The sequence below is a fragment of the Gopherus evgoodei genome, chromosome 6 (assembly GCF_007399415.2).
Source record: "Gopherus evgoodei ecotype Sinaloan lineage chromosome 6, rGopEvg1_v1.p, whole genome shotgun sequence".
Taxonomy (NCBI): domain Eukaryota; kingdom Metazoa; phylum Chordata; order Testudines; family Testudinidae; genus Gopherus; species Gopherus evgoodei.
In genome coordinates, this window is record NC_044327.1 from 122043731 (window position 1) to 122062709 (window position 18979).

General features: G+C 44.3%; 1 protein-coding gene across 12 annotated transcripts in view; it reads right to left on the bottom strand.

Moving 5' to 3' along the window:
* CTIF (cap binding complex dependent translation initiation factor) overlaps positions 1–18979 on the bottom strand; it is a 357428-nt gene that overhangs the window by 167771 nt on the left and 170678 nt on the right. For all 12 annotated transcript variants that reach the window (XR_004000880.1, XR_004000881.1, XR_004000884.1 and 9 more), the window contains one exon: positions 879–955. Coding sequence is in view for 7 of the 12 variants with exons in the window: in XM_030566175.1 (XP_030422035.1) it covers positions 879–955 (77 nt within the window). In the remaining 5 variants the exon portion in view is untranslated. The remainder of the gene's footprint in view (positions 1–878; positions 956–18979) is intronic.

Below are 18979 nucleotides of genomic sequence, written 5' to 3' on the forward strand. Positions count from 1 at the left end.
ATAAAATTAAATAATGATGCCTATCCAAGGCTTTAGGTGCTCTAGTATTATGATACAATAAATACAATTACATTAAATCTCAGCAGCTTTAAAATGACTGGCTCCACAGGCTAGCCACCTATTCCCCTTTGGTTATGTCTATACTGCAGTTGTACTCCCAGGACTCAGGCTGTGGGGCTGTAAAGTTGCAGTGTAAGTGTTTAGGTCTGGAGCCTGAACTTTGGGATGCCACAAGGTGGGGGGCAAGTCCCAGAGCCCAGGCTCAAGCCCGAGCCCAAACTTCTACCTTACAGTTTTACAGCCCCAAAGCCCGAGCCCTGCAAGCCTCAGTCAACTGTCATGGGCCAGTTGCAGGTGTTTAACTGAAGCATAGACATGCCCTTCATTATCTAGGAAGCCCACACTCAGCCCTCTCCAAAAATCCCCTCAAACAAATTCTTTTGCAGCGTGCCCAGAAAGACACCAAATTCAGACTCTCTCAGACAAAGGGGGGGTGGGGGGGAAGAGACAAATTCTGCAGTCTCAACACCCTCACAGAGAACATCCCACCAGTCACCTCCTCTCTTTCACAAAAAGGGGGATCCAGCTTGGTAGACCAGCTGACCGCAGCTGAGACAGTATGATACAGGGAGGGGACAGTTTGTCAGGTCCGAGTGGTCCCACGCCACACAAGGATTTATTAGGCCATAACCAATACCTTAATCTCCACCAGGAAGTCAGTGCAGACCATGGAGCCCTGGTATCATAATGTAGTGTTTTGCATTTCATAAATATTTCAGATAAACACAATATCATTGAAAAACATTCAAAGAGATAGGGAGAAGAGATGCAGGATGAGTAACAGAAGGTCAAAGATGCTTTGAACAGGTCTCTCCTACCTCCGGTCGTTTCTCCTTCTTCTGAATAGTTTTTTGGTGTGTGCAATTTCAGCTTCATGTGGCAATGGATGATAACCCTGGTTAAAAGAGGAGAAAAAAGGCAACTGTGAATTCTGAGATCTATGAGGCATTGATGTTTAAATAGTTGGTACTGGGTTCTAGTCCCACTGTGTGGATGTGGGTAAACTACATGTTGCTCCTTAGAGAGACAAGGTGGGTGAAGTAGAAGAGCTCTGTGTATATCAAGAGCTTGTCTCTCTCACCAACAGAAACTGGTCCAGTATAAGATATTACCTCACCCACCTTGTCTCTCTAAAATCCTGGGACCAACACAGCTACAGCTACCCTGCATGCATTGCTCGTCTGTCCTACACAACACGAAAACTGGTAGCACAGATTAAACTTTATAAATGTATCTCTCCCTCAGCTTGCAAGATCTGTAAAACAGGCATCGTGACAATTACCTCAGGGCAGTTCTGTGGGTTAGTTAATCTGAAGCCATCTGAAACTCTCAGATGAATAGTGTTATACAACGTAAACAAAGGATTATTAACAGCACCTGGTACCTGATTTACAGGGAATTCAGGCACTCATGCCACTGAAATGTCATTTGTACCACTATGATAAGGGTGCTGCTTTATTTCCATTACAAACCATCCACACTTCTTTTTTTTTCTAAACTCAGCAGTAAAAATTTACAACACTTATTTGGAAAGATAAAGACCAAAATTTAGCTGACAGAGCATTGAAGTGGGAGTCAGCAGGAACGTCACATCGTGTGCAGCTTCATGTCCACCTCCCATCCCCACAACTTCATTCTCATATTAGGGTTTATCAGAGGACAGCAATACTCTATGCTTTGTGCTCTAGTATACTCCCTGTATGTTTCTGTGACCAGTTACCTCATACAGAAACCGCAGCCGCTATATACTACAAAGCAAGAGAGACTATCACCCTCGTAACTTCGTTACAGAACCTACTATCTAGGATGACTAGTTAGGGAGACCGTGTTGCCTAGAAACCATGTTGCCTAGAAATCAGAACAAGCCCACTGTGAGAGTCAGAACGCTCCTGGCTTCTATTCCTGGCACCCCATTTATTCACTGTTTTAGCACAGGTAAGTCAATAAATAAATCACATACTTAGTGCTTAAAAGGCATTTTCCATCCTCATGGTACTTTACCATTATTAATTAACCTGTACAACACCTCTCTCATATAGCGGCATAATATCCCCATTTTACAGATGGGGAAAAAATGAAAAGTGATTTGCCCAGCCAAGTCAGTGAAAGAGCTGGGATTAGAACCCAGGCTCCTGGCTCCCAATTCTGTCCCTTATCTATTAGACTATGCTGTGTTCGCTGAGACTCAGTTTACCCATCTGATAAATGGGGATGATTTTACTTACTTTCATCCTACAGGTGTTGTGAGGCTTCACTGATGCTCACAAAGAGTTTTGAGGTTCTTAGATGAAAGGCACTATATAAGTGCAAAGTATTATTTATTTTCTTGGATCTATGAAGCCATGATAACCACCAAAGGCAGTAAAAATCTTTTATTTATGCACTACAGTACTTCCCAGGCTGGCAGTAAAAGCGCTGTAAAAACCACTCTTTATATTTCCATAACAATCCATCTTCTCCTCTGAGTTACAGTCTCTGCCTCAAAGCTAATGAATCACCACATGAGAGAGGCCACCAGAAAGTGGCATGCATCTGGGGAGGAGAGAGTATGTTTGAGCATGTAACAGTTCTTTGTTACACTGGCAAAACAACAGAACACACCTATCACACTTTCGAAAGTTCCCTCTCTCCCAACACCTCAGTTAAAGTTATTGTAATGGCTACTAAAGTGAACTCTAATAGCAGCAACATCACTTCAAGATCCTCGTGGGAGATGCTACAGAAGTGCAAAGGTCTTTATGAACATTAATGAATTTAGCCTCACAACCTGCCTATGAGCTAGGCAAGCATCATAGCTTCAGACATTTTAAGACTAGAAAGGAGTGTTATGCAAGTGCTCAGACTTGATCATCATAACACAGTCCAGAGAATTTCATCAAATGGTTTCTGCATGAAGCCTATAACTTTTGGTTGAGCTAGAATATATTTTTTAGAAAGAGATCCTATCCTGATCTGAAGACTTCATATGATGAAGAATCTATCACAGCCGTAGGTAAATTGTTCCAAAAGTTTACACTTTTTTTGAGTTTGCCTACCTTCAATTTCCAGCCTTAGGATCATGTTAAGCGTCTATCTGCTAGATTAAAGAGTCCTCTGCTACCTGAAATCTACTCCCTATGTAGGAATGGCTCATTTGCAAGTCATTTCTGAACCTTCTCCTTCACCATTTTACATATGGGGAAAGTGATGCACAGAGAGATTACATGACTCAGCCCAGGTGCCACAAAATTTGTGGAAGATCCAGGACTAGAAACAGTTTTCCCAACTCCCTAATATGTACTTAACCACAAGACCTTCTCTCTGCTCTTGAAATCCATATCAAGATGCCCACACGTTACAATCTCTGCTACAACATATAAGCAGTGACAATATGTGTTATTGAAACCCAAGAGGAGATGACACTGTATTCGTTTTCAAGCAGATTAATCTTGGAGCATCCAATGGGGCTATTGAGTAGTTCAGCAAAGTACAACATGGTGTTCTGCAGTAACTTGCTGTAAGGCCACTCACCTGGCATCATAAATACTGTTCCGTTCATGCTTGCTGGATCTTGTTCTCACAATTCTACACAGCACACCACTGACTAAGGAAAAGATACTAGAGTATTAAGCTACTTTGCTGAAGAACCCTGTAATAATCCAGTGCAGGAAAATTTGAGGGCCATTACACTACGGCATTTTTTAAAACTAAAGTTAATGCATGCAAACAGTTAATAGTCTTCTCTGGCAAGCATAAGGACCCGCAAACCAATTTCTGCAGGATTTAAGCTTTCATTAAATCTCTAGAACTCCAGCCATTCCAAATGTAAACTCAGCATAAACTGATGTCTCCCTCCTCACACAGGAGCTCTGCTGTTGTCAAAACTTTGCCAAGCAGCAGCAGCAGAGCAAAATTAACAGAACTGCTTATCAGCATGGCATGTGAAAGACAGAACGGTTACATCTGAGGGAATCTTCTACTCAGATGGGGCCTGCAGGGGACCTGGATGTGTCCGGACAGGAGAAAATTCTATGTCTCTATCAGGAAGTTAGGAATCCCCCTTTTCCATGGGGCACAGCTCCCTTTTTCTAAACCCAGTCATGAGATTTCTATGTTTTCTTGGAGAGTGGGAGAGAGGAAGTCACCAGCCCTTCATTGCACCTATTTTGGGGTACAAAGTTCCATAGAAAGAACAAATAAAAATTTTTCGAGAACATGCTGACATTCTGCAGCAGCCTTGGAACCTGCCTCCCCTCCCCCGCACAGAAAACCACCCTCCATAGGGCATTGTCAGACTCATGAACTTATTAACCCAGATTTCCCTGGTTACTCATCTGGGAAGGACGTAATGAAGTGGGGTTGGGAACCTGGGGAGAGAGGTTATATTTAAAGCCACTCTTACGGCATGTGCTGTTACAGTATTTGCAGGTTTCATGTTCCATAACATCTGCATAGGAAATTATACAAACTCAACCACTCCTTCTGTCCATTTCACTTGTTAAATCATAGGAAGAAAACCAGAATAAGCCAGTTATGCCATCATGAAGTTAACATAGCCTGCCTGACCCCAGGGGTCCAGGCAAGGGACTCCTAAAAGCGACGTCCTTACCAATTAAATGGTCTCAACCCAGTCATATCTGATCACCATCCCCGATCTGGCTTCTCAAAAACTCATGTGTAAATTTATTCTGTGGTGGATAATTTCGAAGAGGGGTATTAGGGATATTACGGATCTGGCTGAAATGGTCAAATGTTGTCACTTTGCCCCTCTGCTGTTAAGGTCCATTTTATTCATTATGGTTTTCAGATGTTCATTTGCCTGCAGAAAACAGCTGCCTTTGTTTTTTGTTTTTTGGGTTTTTTAGGGATGTTGTCTTTTCACAACAAATACTTAGAGAATTATGCAAAAGGGTGGTAAATTAACCAAGTAGCATCTTAGTTTAAAATAGCCATGTTGGAGCAACGACTGCAGAAAAGAGCAAGAGAAATAGCAGGGTTTGTCGGCAAAAATAATGGGTGCTAAAAAATCCTTTGGCATTACCAAGGTATTATTGGATGTGAGCTTTATCTCAGTGAGATTTTTACCACTGTCCTGCCCATGCAAAGAAACATCTCGCCCCTCAGCTTATCCTAAAGAAATAGCTGCAGAAGGCTTGAACTGAACAGGTGGGTTATGAAATCTACAGTAGATTCTAGTAGTTTGGCCCCATTTTATTGTATGCAAACCTCGGGTGTCTTTTTTGTTTTACTTTGAAGACACTGATGGTGTTATCACAAAGGCCAACAGTAAAATATCATCAGCTGGATCCAGCACAAAAATCTGCAGTTCCAGAACTGACTAAAAAGAAAACAAACCTGAACTGATACAGAAACTCATGAAACATTGTGAGAAAAAGGTGTTAATCTGACTACAAAAGGGATTATTTACTCCAGGGCAGGAAAGTCCCGGACACCATAAAACCACAGCTACATTTATTTACTGAGATTTTATCGTGGCAATGTCATGCTGTCAGCACTTTACGGAATTTAAAACAACAAAGTTCAGTACCAAAAAATTCTAACCACTAACATTTGTCCAACTGCCATATGAAACTCATAGCTCAACCTCCTCCTGCCCCATTCTTCTCCCAAATATCCCGTTCATCTTCTCACCAAAGCACTGTGAAGTACATGAAGTCTAAGCTGACAGGTGGCTCAGGAGACAGATACACATTGTGAAAAGAGAATACACTACACATAACTCAAGAGTTAATCACAGCCACCTCCAGTGACAAAACATAGGGTGGCTCTTTGATCAGCATTGCAAAAAATTGTAACAAAAAATATCCCTGTCCTCATACACAAACTACTCACTCACTTTATAGTGGGTGAGGCTTTCTTTGTGGGTGGAACTTGGGACAGCACCCCCACCAGTTTGACCCTGACCACCTTCCCATCCGATTTACACGATCAGGGCCAATACTTTACAAAGCAAAGAATAACTATTGTTTGTGTTTTGGCTGGAGACAGTTCCTTGGAGACTACCTGCTATTCCCTCCTCCCATTCCAGGAATTTCCACAGCACTCAGCCTTTCATTCACTTGTGAATGTTACAGGAGGGGATTTTTTTCTCCCTGTAGAAGATGGCAATGGCATGGCTCAAATCCTTGACCTGATTCACATGCCACAGAGTTGTACCAAACAATGACAGGAAGCTGCAAATAAACTATTTCCCTTCTACGAAAATTCAGATGATAAATTTATTCCTTCAAATTCCAAAGTATTCATTTTTTGTGGGAAGGTGTTTTTAGTAATACAATTGCTGCTGCATAAGGAATCAACTGGTTTTCTTCACTGAACTGAACTGGAAATTGATGGGATAAGCCACAACAGGTTTGCAAAATGCTCTGACCAAACAAAGGAAGAAGCTGAATTGTCAGAGCACCTTCATTAAAATAGGACCCATCCCCTCCACCAAGACCACAGTAAAACTGGATGGCTTCTTAATCCGACTAATCAACCTTCTTCCAACCTTACTGCTAGGTCTGGGGCTAGATTAGACCAGGACAGGAACGTGTAACAGAATTTCCAATCTCCACAAGGACTGGAACAGAGAGGGGAAAATCTGCAGCTGCCTCCATCCTAGTTGCTGCAAGCCTTACAAGCTCCACAGCAGACAATTCAGAAGTCAATAAGCTCTGCAGCTGCCCACTGGAGCTCAGAGGCACTGTAACAGGATGTTCATGCTTGGTGAATCAGGACATCCCATCCCTATTGACGGGTAATTCATCCAAATGAGAGGGGTGGGAAGTTGCTCCTTGAGAGATGTTCTGTTTTAGAGGATTTCCTGGTTAACTGCTTCCCTTTTAAGTGGAGTGTACTGTAAATGTACGATGGCCGTTGATGGCTAAGAGGCACATAAAACAACAGTAACGTTTAGTTGTGGCAGAAATGTAGATTTTAGTTTCAACAGGAGAATCTCTCTTGGAGGCACAGAGGAGGTCAGAGGGAGGTTATAGAACCCACTGTGGCTGCTATGGTGACCGAGTTATACATAAAACTCTCTCTTCAGTGCATTAAGGTATTGTATATGGGGCCATTTCCACACACAGCCCCCCTCTCCCAGTTTGCCCCGCAGACTCAAAGTTTTCTTGGGGAGCCACAATGAAGCATTCGGCCCAGGAATTGCATGGATATTGCAAGCTGACTGCTAGTGATAATTTATGTACACATTTCACACAACTCCAGTCGTTACAAACTGTACCCCCATAGTGATCAGGTCACTACATTCCACTAGTGAAACACATAAGCCCCAGTTGAACAGCAGGAGCGTGACTACACGACACTGTTCAGGAGGCAGCATGAAGAACAGATCTGCAATTAACATTTTTGGGATCACTGGGTAAGCAGAATATAATGTTCCTGCTTGGAACTGGGCTTGAATCTCATTTTTAAGGAGGGTGCTTACAAGTGCTTTATGATTCAATTTTAAATCTCAACCTGGAGCTTTTCAAGACATAGAATCATGGAATCACATCAATGTAGGGCTGGAAGGGACCCTGGGAGGTTATCAAGTCCAGCCCCCTGAGCTGAAGCAGGCCCAATTATACCGAGACAAGTGTTTGACTTCAAAATCTCCAATGATGGGAATTCCACAACCTCTCTCGGAAAACTATTCCAGAACTTACCCTTATAGTCAGAAAGTTTCCCCTAAAATCTAACCTAAAGCTCCCTTGCTGAATATTAAGTCCATTTACTTCTTCTGCTTCCTCCAGTGAACACGGAGAACAACTTGATCACTGCCCTCTTTATAACAGCCCTTAACATGTTTGATGACTGTTATCAGGTCCCCCTCTCAGTCTTCTTTCCTCAAAACTAAACATGACCAGTGTTTAACCTTTTCTCATTTTTTAAACCCTTTTCTCATTTTTGTTGCTGTCCTCTAGACTCTCACCATCTGTCCTCATCTTTCTTAAAGTGTGGCACCCAAAACTGGACATAGAACTCCAGCTGAGGCCTCACCAGTGCAGATGTCTTCCCGTGCCCTACATCGACACTCCTGTTAAGACTCCCCAGAATTATATTAGCCTTTCTCTCAACTGCAACACACAGTTGACTCGTATTCAATTTGTGATTGACTAAAACCCTCAGACACTTTTCAGTTATTTTCCATTTTGTAGTTGCACATTTACGGTTTCCTTGCTAAGTGTAGTACTTTGCACTTGTATTTATTGAATTTCTTCTTACTGATTTCAGATCAATTCTCCAATTTGTCAAGGTCCTCTTGAATTCTAATCCTGACCCCCAAAGTGCTTGCAACTCCTCCCCTCCTGGTATCATCTGCAGAGTTTATAAGCATACTCTCCACTCCATCATCCAAATCAATAATGAAAATATTGACCATCAGGACCCAGCACAGAGCCCTGCAGCATCCCACTACATACATCCTACCAGTCTGGCAGAGTACAAATCAGATATATCAAGACTTTAAAAATCCAGACTGTCCATAGCCCCATAGCAAGAACTGCCTCTGGAAACATATTACAACTCTTGGCTGCTATGTTCATCATGGTGCATGGACCCCAGGGGTCAGTGAGTCAAAACCAAGGACAACCCCACCCACTCCAATCAGAAAAATGAGGTATTGATGCTCTGGAAACAGCCTATTGAAGTCTCTTCTATGTTGTACAGAAACAGGACTCTGCAGAGGTTCTCAAACTTCCATAAAGTACTGTAAGAAGAATATAAACAACAGACAAAAGAAATTCCCCTTTGTTACAAGAATCTGCAAATGCAAAATCAGTGACAATCTGACTTAGGAAACACGGAGTTTTTCCCAGGTTACAGAAAAATGGGAACAATACCTCATAAGTGGAAGTAACCGTAATTGTTTTAACTGATGTTATTTTAGTGTTGTTTACATTTATTGTTTATTTATATGTGTTTCCTTCGCCCAGGTCATGCTCAAAAACAGACTTTACTACCAGTGTAACTGTTCTGTCTACAAATAGACCAGTACATTCAATAGACATGGATACAACAACCACAGTGCTGCGTGGAGCCATCAGAGGAGACTCAACACAATCAGTTTTAAAATAAACCTTGCTGGGGAAGTGGATGTCTCTCCCAGGCAGTCAGGTCTTTTTAATACTGGAACGCTTTGAATGATGCTCAGGTCACTCTGACCAAAGGTCATTAACTACCAAAAGCTAATGTTTTGTGGTCTACTTTAAATGGGAGTGCAGAGTCAGCCAGTAATTCAAGGCAGATGTTCGCATGACATCCACCTGGGGATGGTGGGAAATGACCTCCCCCCCATCAAAATTGGTAGCCTCAGGCATGAGACCCAGGATTAAGTAAGCCATAGAGACCGAATGCCGCTGCTATCACCAGAGATAATCTGTTATGGAGTGGTCCACCACTACAAGTGGGGAGACCCAAGGGTCCAGGGATTGGTGCAAGACTAAATGGGTAATTAATATTAATTTCCTTTAAATCCTAAGGGAAATGGGAAGGTGGAAACCAACTGCAGGGTGTGCTCTGGAGATGTGGTTTCTCCTTTCCTTGGAGCATGTGGGTTTACATTAGGTGGTGATATTCTTCTGGAGCGAAGAGTGACTGCAATGTTTGGGAGACTCCATTTTAAGTTAGGGGAGGGAACTGATTGCCCAGAGCCTACAGAAGGAGGGGCTTAGGTGCTATCAAGCCTATTGCAACCTTCCGGGGAGCTTAGTTTAAGCAGAGGTCTGCTCTAACTTTGGAAGAGCCCCAGCTAGTCTGTCTTAGGCATAGGCCTGTGCTAGCCTTGAAAGACAGAGTGTAGCCTGGAAGAGGCCTGCACTAGTCTGAAAAGACCTTGCTAAACTCTGGCTGATTCCAACTCTTAGCAGGGGACAGGGAGAATTATTTAAGCTGGGAGCTACAATATTACTATGTTGCTATAGGAATTTTTGTAACTTAAGTTATTTCAGTTCCTCTGGGACTGAAAATTGCTTAAAGTATGATTTTCCCTGTATTTGTGGTGTTCCTGAGTTTGTCTGGGTTCTTTTGCCTTTGACCCCTTCATGGTGTCTGAACCTATGGCCCACAGTTCACTCCCACTACGCCACTGTAGATAAAGGACTTCAATCTCCACAGCTTTTAGTCTGGCCCTTCTCAGCAGCATATACAAAGAAGTGAACAGAGCATGCATGGCTAATTCACTGATGTATCACCACATTGGCCATTAATGTAGAAGCTGGCACAATGAGAAGAAGTGAGCGCTTTTGCCCTGTTTCTTACAGAAATAAGAGGGGAGAATATCCTTCATTCATTTCTCGCTTTATAGCAATATTTCAGCACCTGCATTTAGGGCAGGTATAAAAGGACAGACAGTTAATCTAAATATTTTATCAAGCCAACACATACCCTTCAGAATTCCACTTGGAAAAAGCCCTATACATTTCATAGAGAATGAGAACCTTCCTAAAGAATTTTTAAACCAACCTCCAGTTGACATCATTGGGCGTTGGCTCAACTCCTGATTCATTCTCTAAGTTCAAAAGAGTAATTTCTATTAAATCCTATTGATTTTCAGCCCTAATAAATGCTGCATGACTTTTCCATTGGCACATCAGCTTTCACTGAGATTATCACTAGTGTGTCCACCCCAAATTTTCCATTCAGCCTTTTGCTCTTGAGATTGCACTCTTGAGAAACTGTATCGCATGAGTCTTTTGGTTTCATCCTCATCAAACAAAACCTTTTTTATAAATATACACTTATATACCTTCCCCCATCTTGGCTGGGCCAGAGATCTGTACCGTGGAACTTTCAGCTCAGGGAATTCATGTATTTCTCAGTGGAGGCTGAAGCATTCATAATAAGAGACTTCCCCATCACAAAAACAAAGAAGAGTCCTTGTGGCACCTTACAGACTAACACATTTATTTGGGCACAAGCTTTTGTGGGCTAGAACCCAATTCAATCAGGGTCAACTGTTGAAAATGGGCCACATCCACCCTGACTGAATTGGCCTCGTTAGCACTGACTGTCCACTTGGTAAGGCAACTCCCATCTTTTCATGTGCTGTATATTTATACCTGCCTACTGTATTTTTCACTCCATGCATCTGATGAAGTGGGTTATAGCCCATGAACGCTTATGCCCAAATAAATCTGTTAGTCTCTAAGGTGCCACAAGGACTCCTTGTTGTTTTTGCTGATACAAACTAACACGGCTACCCCTCTGAAACCTTTCCCCAACACAGTAACAGAGCGATCATTAAATTACCATAAAAACACCACGAAGCTCTCTCTTTCCTTTCAGCATTAATGGACATGGTGAGAATAACTGAAGCTATTTTTGCAGCACTATCAATAGTTAGCACTCCTAAGGTACCTCCCAGCAGAGGGTCCCCAAATGCATTACATACATTAATGAATTAAGCCTTCTAACACCCACGGAAGCAGGTCTGAACTATATCATGATGTGTTTTCCTGCTCTGCTGACTGGCAGGGGAACAGGCAGGGTCCTGAATTCCTAACTGGTCTCTTCTCCCACTCAGTAAACAGAGATTGCCAGCTCAGGTGAGTAAGATCAATCCCTAGAACCCACTAAGGTCATGATCCTGCACCATGGAAGTCAATGGGAATTCTGCTGCCAACTTTAAGGGGAGCAATATCAGGCCCCTTGAGATCCATGCATTCAAGACTCTCTTGCTGCCTACAGAAAAACATAAACCCCTGGTATCTGTCACAAATCTCAGGGCATGTCACTATGCAATTCTTCCTGGCTCCTTATGCTGTGTTTTAGATATTTTCACAATACAACTAAGCCACCTCACAATCTCCTCTACTGAAGTCAAGACTTTGTTTCTGGAACTTTCTGTCTATATCTCAAACAAATTTTTCTATCCTTTTCTTTCCCTTCTCCAATCCCCGACTATCCTACATTGGCCAGCAGAGATAAGTTAAGGACCATCTTCCTGACATATTAGCTAAACCCAGGGACCAGAAAATCTGGAAGGACCCCCAAGGGTTGATTATTCCACAATTTGAAGACTTCAATAACTCTGACATAGGTTAGGGGTTTGTTATAGAAGTGGATGGGTAGGGTTCTGTGGCCTGCTTTGTGCAGGGGGTCGGACTAGATGATCACATTGGTCCCTTCTGACCCTAGAATCTATGAGTCTATTCCCCCCTTCCCCTTTGAACAGGGTTTCGTCTTCTGGAGAAGTACAGGAAACTTTATACAAGACATCACCTTTTCTATTTGCCAGAGGAATCCTTGTGGGCTTTGACTTGGACCACACAGTCAAAAGACATAAGACCCAAGGGTATCTTTAGGGAAGATGGCTTACCATAGGGTGTGGTGTAGCTCCGGATGGCATATGCCGGGGTGGATACAGCTGCTTGTTGAACATATCGGACTGTTTCCACCCCAGGAGGTTTCGGTCATGCTTCAAAAAGACTCCTCCGATTTTTTTTTTTTTTTAAGGCAGGAGCAAGTGCAAGAAACACAACACCCAAAATAATGCACTTTTCACAGTGATTAAATTGCAACAACTGTATATTAGTTACATATTGTCCACTAGAACTCTCAAAGGAGCATTCCAACAAATATTAGTGTGATCTTCAACCCTCCTGCATCTATTTGGGTTGAAAGCCCGACAGATAGGTCTCCTCATTTCCTCCCTCACTCCAGGCTAACAGCCTATTATACAGATCCTCAAAGAAACCAACCAGAATGTGTATTGGCGGGACTCTGTTATTGGTTTAATCATAGTTCTTTTTACCATTTCAATATTTCTTAAGTGAATTCACTGCTGGTCTAAGGTGACAGCTTGGCAGCAGTAAAGCTGAAAATGTGCCCCAAGAACAAGTACAGCAGAGGCAGCAGCCCAAGCTTTCCTCAGTGCCATCCCACAACCCTGACCACCTCGAGAGGTGAGAAGTTAGCTCGTTCTCCATTCAATCCTTGGCCTTTCTGCTGAGAGGGCAAATTGGCACCAACTGCAGTGGCAGCTTTGGTGATCTGGACATATATTCACTAGAAACTGGGCTGAGACCCCACCTCTCAATTCATTTCCCACAGGATTCCAAACCAGCATCAGGTAGTAACGGCTGTCTGTCAACACCAATCTGGGTCAGAGACACCAAGTGACTTGCTCAACCCCACCCAGGAAACCTGTGGCAGCTTTGGGATCTGAACTCAAGTCTCCCGACCTGAGTTCCAGTCCAGTGAACCTTAACCACAAGAGCAACCTTCCTATGTGTACAACAGTAGCGTTAAATTAGGTAGCCAATAGGGTGACCAGACAACAAGTGTGAAAAATCAGGACTGGGGTGGGGGGCAATAGGAGCCTATATATGAAAAAGACCCAAAAATCGAGACTGTCCCTATAAAATCAGGACATCTGGTCACGCTAGTAGCCAAGTACTTAACCTAAAGCAATTATAGGCTTCTTCGTTTACATGGTCGCTTCACCCACTATCTCTAGCTACACCACCATGGTAAGACGCTAAAGGCATGTTTGGATCCTTTCTCCTGTCCGCACTTCCAGTGCAAATGAAAACATCCTGGTGAGCCTGGCTGACTACGGCTGTGCTTCCCAAAATAAATAAATAAATCACATCTGGGTGGCTGCCTGTCTCTATGTTTGGCAGCTCTCACTCTTTATCAACACCAAAAACATTCATCTAAGAGCCATGGCCTCTTGCCAGGCAGAACGCCACACTACAAACACAACCGCCTCCTACCCCCTCAATCAAACCAAAGCAACAAAAGCCAGGCTCTTCCTAGAGCAAATGGAAAAACAGATTTCCCACCAGCTACGAAAAGCTGGAGGTTAATATAAATTCCATGGCTTTGAGGGGGAAATGGAGCTGCATTCAAAGACTCAATGGCTAACCATGTTTCCTTCGTCTGGCAACTGTAAGCTCCGTGAGCCGAGTTATTGAGGAAGTGAGATGAGGGCTATATTTGTTCCAGCTGTCGTTTTCCCTTAACCCCTTGAAGTGGCATTTCCCAAAGAAGGATTTCATTTTTAATGCTTGCTTTTCATTTTTATTCAGACAATGATAGAACTATTTGTTTGAATCGCTGTCGTTCATGAATTAAAAAAAAAAAAAAAAGCCCTATAACCTCCGAAAAAGCACAATCTGGATGAGTGGGGGATTGGCGGAGTCCAAGAAAAGACTTTCGAGAATTAACTTGGAAAAGGAAAGAGAAAGAGATAAAGCCACAAAAAACTTGTGTGTTAATATCAGAATATTTTTTTGCTTTTAAATGTTAACGCAGCCAATGCAAAATTGCTATGAAAACGTTATCAGATGGGTCATGAAATCTGCTCTCCCTCATCCTCTAATGATGATGAGAAAATGAATGATGTTTCACTCTTACAATAACATTTTTTTTTAATCCATCAAAAGTGAGCGAGCAAACTGATTTTTTCATGCCTGTATTTGTGACATACATCTGAGATCAGCTGATGGCTTTAGAACAACTAGATACCTAAAGACTAAAATATATGTAGGCTTGGAAGGATTAGATTGTGATCGGTAAATGTCAGTATACGTTGATTTCACCACACACACACGAAAAATATTTATAGTGATAATAATCAAAATTTACAGACAGGCAAAGCAAGAAAAATAATACTTGAGAACTTATTAGAGTAGACTTTGGTTTAAAGGATATTGACTTTGTACATTTTGAAATGTAATGTTGACAATTTGCTTTTTAATGGTTTTAAAAGCTTTAACTTTTTGAATCTCAATATCTATTGTCATTAAATAATTGCCTTATTGCTTGACACTCCCCCATAATTTCCCACCCCAGTGAAAATTTAAATCAATTAAAATTGGAAACAAATTGTTAAAAATAAGCATCAATATTATTCATCAAAATTATAAAAATAAAAATCGAATTCTGCCAAGTCTAAATATAAGATATTTTGTTTAGAGCCTGTAATCTCTTCAGGACTAGCACTATCTATGTTATGCGTCTTTTCCAGTGCCAGACACACCACAGATATTTAACAATAATAAATAAATTGAGGATATCTAAGCAGCTTTCAGTACTGCGCCTTTTCTTTGTCTAAGGACAATGTCCTTACTCACATGGAGTAGTGCCTTACTCTGCAACTGATTTTCTCAATAGGACTATCATACAGTAAAGTATTAATTTACATGAATCTGGCCCTACTCATTTAGGCCATGATCCAACCAAGTATTTAAGCACATGCTCGAATTTAAGCATGTGAGTAAACAGACTAAATTCAATGGGACTAATCATGGGTTTAAAGTTAAGCGTCTGCTTCATGGCTTTACTGGATCAGGGCCCTATTTTTGGTGTGCCAAGTTTAAAATATAACTTGTAAGAATCTCTGCTTATTAGCTATTTCCCCCACATTTAAAACAGGCAGAAAACCTGATTTAGAAAGAAGCTTGTCCAGCACACAGGCACACTATGTCTATTTTTAATAATACCTGCATGTGAAATACCTTCCTGAAATCCCCACCCAAACAAAGCCTTAAGAAAGGAAACAATGGAAATGCCTGACGTTTCCACTAAGCAGTGAGAAAAGGGGCACGTAGGATTGGGCTGATGTCTGTCCTTACTGTTCCCAAACCAGAGTGGTTACCACAACAACGAACAGCCTGCAGAGACACCTATTTATTACATACCTGATTTTTTTAAGACAGATGCTTCCTCAAGACTGCCCAGAGCCTCAATTCCCAGCATGTATTAAAAACCCACCTTAAAATTCTGCAACGCCTTACAGCACTGACATACCACCGAAAGAACATTTCAATGGATATAGAGAAAAAACATAACAATGTGAACTCCATGAAGTAAACAACGTTTCCATTCTGTTCCCCATGGAAACACTGGGCACCCAGAGCCCAATCTGGCAACGAGCTTGCATGCCACCAGCTCCTATTGGCTTTCACTGGAAGGAACTCAGGGCACCCCTCAGAGCCAAGACCCAAGGGAGCATATCCCTTTATCCTCTATGCCCTGTCTTGCTCAGCATGGCCTGTTATGCTGATCTGTGACTAGTATTTCATACCAAAAAGACGGTTACTCACCTTTGTAACTGTTGTTCTTCGAGATGTGTTGCTCATATCCATTCCAGTTAGGTGTACGCGCCGCGCGTGCACATTCGTCGGAAAACTTTTACCCTAGCAACTCAGTGGGCCGGCAGGTCGCCCCCTAGAGTGGCGCCACCATGGCGCTCCATATATACTCCTGCCGGCCCACCCGCTCCTCAGTTCCTTCTTGCCGGCTACTCCGACAGTGGGGAAGGAGGGCGGGTGTGGAATGGATATGAGCAACACATCTCGAAGAACAACAGTTACAAAGGTGAGTAACCGTCTTTTCTTCTTCGAGTGATTGCTCATATCCATTCCAGTTAGGTGAATCCCAAGCCTTACAAAGGCGGTGGGGTCGGAGTGAAATGTGGCAGAATAAAACTGCCGAGCCAGAGGCTACAGCCTCTCTTGACTGCTGAACCAGGGCATACTGCGAAGCAAAGGTAAGGACCGAGGACCAATGGAGCTTCGCGACAGGTCTCGTGGGTAGAAACACGAGCCAGCAAGGCGGCAGATGAAGCCTGAGCCCTGGTAGAATGCACGGTGATGTGGCTTGGGGAACTATGAGCCAAATCATAAGAAGTGGGGATGTCCGCCATCACCCAAGATGAGATCCTCTGAGAGGAAAACAAGCAAGCCCTCCCTTTGGCCCGCTACCGGGGCGGAGCTGGGGCGCCTTAGGCAATGATTCTGTCAGCACAATATAATGCGAGCACTCCACAGATGTCCAAGGAGTGCAACGGTTATGCCCATTGCGTTGAGCTGTGGGTAACATGAAAGGCCAAAACACTTTAGGGAGGAAAGCCGGGTGCGGTCATAACTGCACCTTGCCTTTGTGGAACCTTCGTAAGAGCTCTGATCTCAGAGACCCGTCTGGCCAAGACTAGGTTGAGGTCCCAGGGCGGGGCTGGGCGGCGCACCCGAGGGTGCAAGCGCTCCAAGCCCTTGAGGGACCTCGAACCCATAGAGCGTGGGACACTGAACGTCCATCTTAGCCTGCTGGAAGGTAGGGATGGCTGCTGAGAGTATCCTCAGCGATGATACCGCCAGATCCTGCCGCTGAAGGCCAGAGGCAGGCCAAATAGAGGGGATCGAGACCTCAGCAGGAGCAAGATCGAGCGTACTGCAGCTGTAAAGGAAACGCTTCCACCTGGCTCGGTACGTTGACCAGGTGGAAGGCTGCCTGTCACCCCGACTCAGGTACGCAGGAGCCACCGTGAGGCGAAGAGGCTGCAGGTCCGAGTGACGAAGCCTGTCATTGCCCTGAGTGATGAGGTCTGGGCTGACAGGCCGAGCAACGTGGTATGTCAGTGCTGCCTGGACCACTCTGGAGTGATCATGATGATGCACGCTCTGCCCCTGCGGAGTTTGAGCAGGACGTAACGAACCAGTGGGAACAGTGGGAAGGCATAAGGCAGTTGGCCGTTCCACGGCATCAGGAATGCGTCCAAGATCGATTCCGAGGAGAGACCTTGGAAGGAGCAGAACACCTGGCATTTCCTGCTCTTGCGGTGAGCGAACAGGTCTGTGTGAGGAACCATCTCCACTTCCGGAAAGCGGGACGCCTCACATGGGGCAGAGTGATCACTCGTAAGACAGGAAAAACCTGCTGAGTCAAAGAGTTAAGACGTTCCGAACGCCTGGGAGAAAGGACGTCGCCAGCTCCATCGAGTGGGCCATGCAAAAGACCCGGAAATGGATGGCCTCCTGACAAAAAAAGGGGGAAGGACTATGTCCCCCCTGAATACTTATGAAGCACCTGGCCATTGTGTTGGCTGTAAACACCGAGATACAACGGCCTCGCAGCTGCCGCTGGAACCCCTGGCATGCCAGGCGGACTACTCTCATTTTTGGGGCATTAATGAGGAATGCCAGCTCCCTAGAAGACCGAAGGCCTTAAGCTCGGAGGTGACCATGAGCACTCGAGCAGAGAGATGATGCGTCCGCCGTCAGGGGCAGTGAGGGCTGGGGCGGATAAAACCGCATCCCTGTCCACACCAAGGAGGGAGTTAGTCACCACTCTAGGGAGCCTAAGGCGTTCGAGGGAACGGTGACTACCATGACCATTGGCTCCCCGTCCAAGCGGTACGCCGAGGTGGGCCGGACTTGGAGAGGACGGAGGCGGAGCTTGGGGTGTTTGGTTACAAACTTGCGGGCAACCATGGACCCAGGAGACTGAGACAAGAACGAGCTGAGGTCGTTGGGAAAGCCTTCAGACCTCAGATGATTGTTGCCATCGCCTAAAACCGCAGTTGTGATAAGCAGGCTCCGGCTAGGTAGGAGACCAAGATCGCCCCTAGGAAGCCCAACCTCTGCGTGGGAACCAGAGTGGATTGCTCTATAGTAATCATCAGGCCTTGAGCTGTGAATAAGACCGTGACGATGCCCACGGGCTGAGTGGTTTGTGTCTCAGAGTCTCCTCGGATAAGCGAATCGTCCCAATACGGAAAAACGCATATCCGACATAGCTACGGTAGGCGGCGACTATGGCCGTAAACCGGGAGTATTCACCGCTGGCTATAAAGCGGAGGCATCTCCCGTGCAGAGGGAAGATGGCATTGCGAAAGTACGCGTCCTTCCTATCCAGGGCGGCATAGTAGCCCCCAGGAGGCAAGGATGGAATAATGGTTCCCAGGGATACCATGCAGAACTTCAACCTTATCCCAAACCGGTTGAGTCCATGCAGGACCAGGGAGGTCTGAGACCTGTGTTCGAGTGGGGGACTAGGGCATAACGGGAGTAAAACCCCTAGCCCCTTTCGTCCGCTGAAGGGGGACAGGGCTGGAGCAATTTAAAGGTGGTACCTATGCTCCATCGTGCGCAGGACCCAGCGATCTGAAAGTAACTGGGGCCATGCCAGGAGAAAGCGGGATCAGGATCCCGTC